The sequence below is a fragment of the Xenopus tropicalis genome, chromosome 3 (assembly GCF_000004195.4).
Source record: "Xenopus tropicalis strain Nigerian chromosome 3, UCB_Xtro_10.0, whole genome shotgun sequence".
NCBI classification, from domain to species: domain Eukaryota; kingdom Metazoa; phylum Chordata; class Amphibia; order Anura; family Pipidae; genus Xenopus; species Xenopus tropicalis.
This window is the reverse complement of record NC_030679.2, coordinates 24,475,742-24,481,741: the sequence shown is the minus strand read 5'-3', so window position 1 is coordinate 24,481,741 and position 6,000 is coordinate 24,475,742. Positions and strand designations below refer to the sequence as shown.

The 6,000-nt window shown below is 35.4% G+C and overlaps 1 protein-coding gene across 1 annotated transcript in view; it reads right to left on the bottom strand.

The window, feature by feature from the left end:
* Positions 1 to 562: 562 nt before the first annotated feature.
* gabra1 (gamma-aminobutyric acid (GABA) A receptor, alpha 1) overlaps positions 563 to 6,000 on the bottom strand; it is a 96,167-nt gene continuing 90,729 nt past the window's right edge. The window contains exon 10 of the mRNA XM_031898734.1: positions 563 to 2,001. Within this exon, the coding sequence (XP_031754594.1) occupies positions 1,693 to 2,001 (309 nt within the window). The 3' untranslated portion in view covers positions 563 to 1,692. The remainder of the gene's footprint in view (positions 2,002 to 6,000) is intronic.

Sequence of the window (6,000 nt, the reverse complement as noted above, 5' to 3'; positions counted from 1 at the left end):
GAATATTTATTTGGAATAAGAAGAAAATAATAAAGTTAGATCTTGGTTCTACACAAACATGATGTAGTAGAAAACACATTTATTCTACCTGCTTTACTTTAATTCGTTACCCAAAAGGTGTCAGTGATATGCCTCCATTACTGTAATAGTGTCAAATGGAAATGTGTTTATAATTAAACCAAATTGGTGTCATTCCTAAAATACAGACACCTGTACTATGTTCTTTCTAAAGCAAATGTATGGAATCTATAAACTTTCAGCTCTACTAAGGGAGAAGGCTGAAAGTTCTAGGTGTTCAAGAGCTGAAAGGCCCCTACTACTATTTCTCATTCAAGATACTTCTGCTTCAGCTATTTCTTCACACATGCATAATCACTCAACTAGTTGATTTTTATATTGCATTTACATTAGCAGTAGTATAGTATTTAATAGCTACCAATCTGATATTGGCTTTCATTATTATTATTTCACCAATGCAGCAAAAGCTAACCTCTGATTGGATGCTAATGGCAACAGGGATGGAGAAAACGTGGGTTGTATTTTTGTATAACAATAGAGATAATTGAGTGAGAACAAGTTTTGTTTATTCTGTGCTTTCAACAAACAACAAACCCCCGTACAGGGAACTGACCAGGCAAATGGTGTCAGTGTTGTCTTCCAGGGCACGAAGGAACACAAGCTTTTCAGTATTGTAAAATGGGTATATTTAAATTAATAGACATTCCAAGACTATACTTTTACATACACCCATATAGCATGATAATAGAATGATTACATTTCTGTTTGGCCTATGCACCATTGTTGTATATCATATGAAAACATTTTATGAGAGAATGTAGCATTAACTCTACTTTTGTGATATGTATACTAATTTTAGCTACAGTGGAAGCTGGCATCTATACTCCATCCCATCTGCTTTGTTTTGTCAAGTCCAACAGAGCCAAAGCAATGAGAAATATTTGCTAAGTATCCCTCCTCAGCTGCAGTTCTTCGCCTATAAACCAGACCAAGCAACAGTCTCAAACAAGAATATCTTCCCAGGGTATCATGTGTTAAAACTAGCAACTTAGTGACTAACTGCATTTATGCCAAGAGACAAAGAAAAAGATAATAATATGTATTCAAGAATAGATTTCTATATTTCAGGCAATGAATGGTAACTGTATATTTGCAGAGAGAATGGTTCAGATCACTTTGTTGATTTTCTGCTTTTCATTATTAAGGTTTCAGAACCATCTTGAAGGAATTGTGTCATTTACGTTATTTAATATGCAAAAACAGATGTTATCTCTGAGATCATAAATGAGAACCTGTATTTACAATTCTACAATTTCACTTCAATGTATTAAGATTTAACACTTATCCCTGCAAACTATAGACTGTTAATATAGTACTGGACGCATTTCTAACTGCTAGGTATTTCAGGAACATGCTTTTAATAGGCTCTGATCTTGAGACCTAGCTTTCACATTCCGGCTCAGAAATACAATTCAAAGATGCCTTCTATACTGTAAATATACCATATATGAACCGTGGCATCAAGCATAGGTCTCCTTTTTTTGTCATATCCATAAGCAAACCTTCAATATCCTTAAGACAGAGGCAATATGGCAAATGGGAATCATTCCATTTTTAGCTACCGGAAGTGATTCCCAGTGCAAAAGACAGAACATAAACATATGAGTTGATAGATTATTGAGGTGGATTTGAAGGTTTAATTGCTGGCTCCCGGTTTAGGTATGTTGCCCAGTAAACTAAGTTAAAGGTTCCAAAAAGAAGAGGAAATGCTATTCTTGATAGCCGGTCAATTTTGCTAACACTGTTGAATGTTTTCTTGGGTTCTGCTGGCTTTGGTTTTGGCTCAATATCTTTCGGTTCTATGGTTGCACTTTTGGCGATGGTTGCCAGACCAGGATCCCGCGGTATGGTGGGAGGATAGTTTGCAGTTGCAGAAGCATATGTGTTGTTTTTCTTAATAAGAGGGTCCTTCACCTTTTTTGGCTGCAGAAAAAAAATGTATTTTAGTGAAGTCAAACTTTAAAAAGAGACATTTCTCAATCATATCATACCGTTTATTAGTTGTTCTTGGGTCACTGCACCTTTAGTCACAAGACTACTTCCTAAACATGAAATCATTATATTTGATGCGGGTTGACATGCAGCTACCATTCTGGATGAGCTATTGGTAATATTATCAGTAATATTCAAACTCTGGATTGAGCTTTGAATGACTTCTACATTATTATAGGTTGAAAGTTAAATGTACCACTGCCTTTGTTGAAAATAAAAAGTAAACCATTTCTATGCTGGAGTGAGCAGGGGAGGTGAGAACCATGGTATCAGAACCTGTAGTGCCAACTATCATGGTGCAGTCATTGTTCGTTATATATTTGATGTTCAGAGCCAATCTTGGCCAAAGGGTGTGTCACATCTTGCAGTTTTCTATAGCAATACAATTACTCACCTGGACACTTCTGGGGACTTCTTGATATGGTTAAACACAATCTAAAAGTCTCCAATTTATGAGTGAAAAACTTCAAATAAAACTAATATAATACCTTTAATAGATTAATTCTACCTCAGCTCAGGTATAAAATGCTTTTGTAACTGTGACCAGGGCCGCGATCAGGGGGGCACAGCCTGTGACCATTTTTATGAGTTAAAGAACATCTCGGATAACACAATCACATTTTACCTCATACTTATTGACCTTCAGACTGGGACAGTAAGTGCTTTGGCCCCTATGGTCTAGAGTAGTAAATCTATACATGGAGAGAAACAACTTTCTATAGAACTAAATGCAGACTGATTAGTTGCTTATTCTCTAACCTTTTCTTTGGGGCTTTTGAAAAATGGCAATATCCTATTGTCATTCCAATTGTAGCAATCGTTGTTGTCAATATGCAGTAGTCACAACTAGCGAGCTGCAGTTATGTTGCTTAAATGCAGTTGTCCACAGCAACCAATCAGGATAGTTTTATTTTCTTACAGTAGACTATTTAATATTAGTTGCTATATCTCTATACACATATGCAGCCAACGTTTCATTCCACCTCCATTTCTCAGATCCAGCATTAAGTTGGAAAGCCCAACTGTATAGACTATACAGTAATAGACTATTTTGATTGACAGTGTGTACTTAAAGTGTGCTCCAAGCTATAGGAGAACACATTATCCTGGACTGAAAATGTGTTCACTATATTGAGACTCCTGTAACATATTGATTTATGGGATCCATATCTCCAACTGGTTTTAAAAGTCAAAGTAAAAATTACTCTCTACCACCATCTTGTGCTTTAAAGACTGATTACATTGCATATTCCATGTAGTATCATTTTCAGATTATGCTGACCAGTGAATGTTCCCTTCTATAACTACTATACAAACGAAAACAGAATGTCCAATTTTATGACTGTTTTTGATTTACATAGTTCCCCTTTGTTCAGAGGTCAGGAAAGTTAAGCTGGCCATACACACACCAATAGTATTGTACAAAACCTTGTTTCGTATGATATTCGGTGCATGTATGGCAGATCGACGAGATAACCAATACCGCAAAATCCTTGGATATCGGTCGTCTCATTGATCGGGCAGGTTAAAAGATTTTGATTGGGTGCCGTTGATAGCGCCAGAGCAAAATCTGCGTTTAGGGCTGAATCGGCAGGTGGAGGTAGAATCCCTATTGTTTCTACCTCCATATTTGAAGATTCAGCTCTGAACGTCACTGGAGGGTGAGAACGATCTTTTACCGCAATCAATGGTCTCTGGAAAGATTGTAATTGTAAGGTATATGGCCTAAATTTTTTAGTTATATTTTCATGGCTTTCTTTTATATACTGTAACTGTAAAATATAGTGTTCTAACTTTAGCCCAATCAAGAATTAACAACTGTTACGTGAAAGCAGTTCTTTAATAACTCATCTCTATGTATAGTACATAGAAGATCAATTATTTCACGGGTGCTTAAATAGAATATTGGACAATTTATTAACAGAATTCTTTAGCCTATTTAGATCTTATAGAATAATAGTCTCCAACTGAACACATCTTTTCTAAAGGCAAATGCATTTATGGTATAATCTGTTTCTTACATTACATTAGATCCTCCACAACATATTCCTGAAGATCATCTCTTGGCAAATCTTTCAATTCCAAACTGAGACGTCGTTCTTAACACATATTAATTACAGCTGCTTTCCTCAAATCCATTTGCTTCATTCCAGACAAGAAAGGATTTTAAGTTATCAATTAAGGCCAGGACAAAGCTGTGTCAAGCTTGGTAAAGGCTCTTGTGAGTATTCCATCTGTCCCAGTTATAATATGTTTGCTTTTATTTTGGTGCTTTTTTGCAACCAGCAGCGGTTTCTCATTTTTTGCACAACATATAACAACTGTATAAGGTGCTTCCCTTGCTATGACAGTTCTGTATGTTTATATCACAAAGTTCTAAATTATGGGAAGGCCATCTCCCATAGACTCCATTTTAATCAAATAATACCAGATTTAAAAAACACATTTTCTATTTTTCTCTGTAATAACAAAACAGTGCCTTATACTTTATCCCATTTAAAATATAATTAATCCTTATTGGTTGCAAAACAATTCTATTGGGTTTAATTAAGGTTTAAATGGTATGGAGATCCAACTTATGGGAAACTTATCTGGAAAAACCTCAGGTCCCAAGCATTCTGGATAACAGGTCCTGTACCTGTAGTTCAATAAATTTGTCTATTTTATAATAACATTTTTTGAGATTTCCAGAAAAGCATGCTTTATTCTGGCCAGCAGATGGTCTCAACAAGAAAAAAACAAAGAGTTACAACAGTCCTCCTTTTTGCTTTCAAAATGTAAGTGTTGTGTGGTTTAAAGGTTATTGTGGCTAATTAAATATAGCAACATTTACAGCTATAGTCATATGGCTACAGTAAAGGAAAATAACAGGTTATCAGTTTGTTTTTACTGTACAGCATAATTAATGATGAAGAGAAAATGCAGTATTTCTGACCTTACTGGGTGATGAAAGAATCATTATTCACTATTGATGTAATATAACAAGCAAATATAAATACAAAAGGGGATAGCAATGTATTTCTGTGGGATGTACAATGCCATTAGATTAATCAGAGACATACATACATATATATGCTAAGGTTTATCTTCATTTTCCTCCTTAAAAAGACAATAATACATAGGAAATTATAATGTAACATTCACAAAATTGTCACTGGTCCATCAAAGCAACCAATCAGATATTTACTGTATTACTGTATTAAAACTGTATTAGACTGGTCAAAGCTTTGGTTATTTTATGGGTACCTAGGACAAATTCTGCCTATGTAAATTGAAAGACATCTACTCAATTTAAGGAAAACATCATAAGGGGAGGGATTTATTCATTTGAGGGATTTTTCTTCTTAAGGATATAGTACAATTCAGCACAAAGACATTTCTGTATCATGATTTGTCACTGAGCTATCAACAACAACAATCCTTGGAACCCAATAAATGTTCTACTACTTGCCCTGGTAATATCCTGGCACCTCCTCTACTATACACTGACTTTTATGTCTTGATGGTTGCAGTTCTGCTCTCTTCCAGTATAGCTGAGGGTGTATCTTGTATTATATCTACAGTAGGTATATATTTATTTCAATCTACCTTGACCAACACAAGAACGAAAGGCATGCCATCACTCAGGTGGTTTGTGGGCTTTCACCTTCTCTCATTCGCCCCTCTACAAACTATCTCTTGTGTGACCAGCTGAATTACTTCAGGCATAAAGTAATAAATGCTTCTAAGTTTGTTACTTGGCTAGAAACCCATAGCAAACAATCATTAGTAAAAATATTTGAAAACAAACATCTGTTTGGTTGCTGTGGGTTAGTAGATATCTGCAAACAGAAGAATTGTATTAAATCACTCTGCATAACTTGCTCAGAACTACAATGTAGAGAGAGTAGCTCACACAGGACAAAAGTGATAAGCGAATCTGTTTCGCTT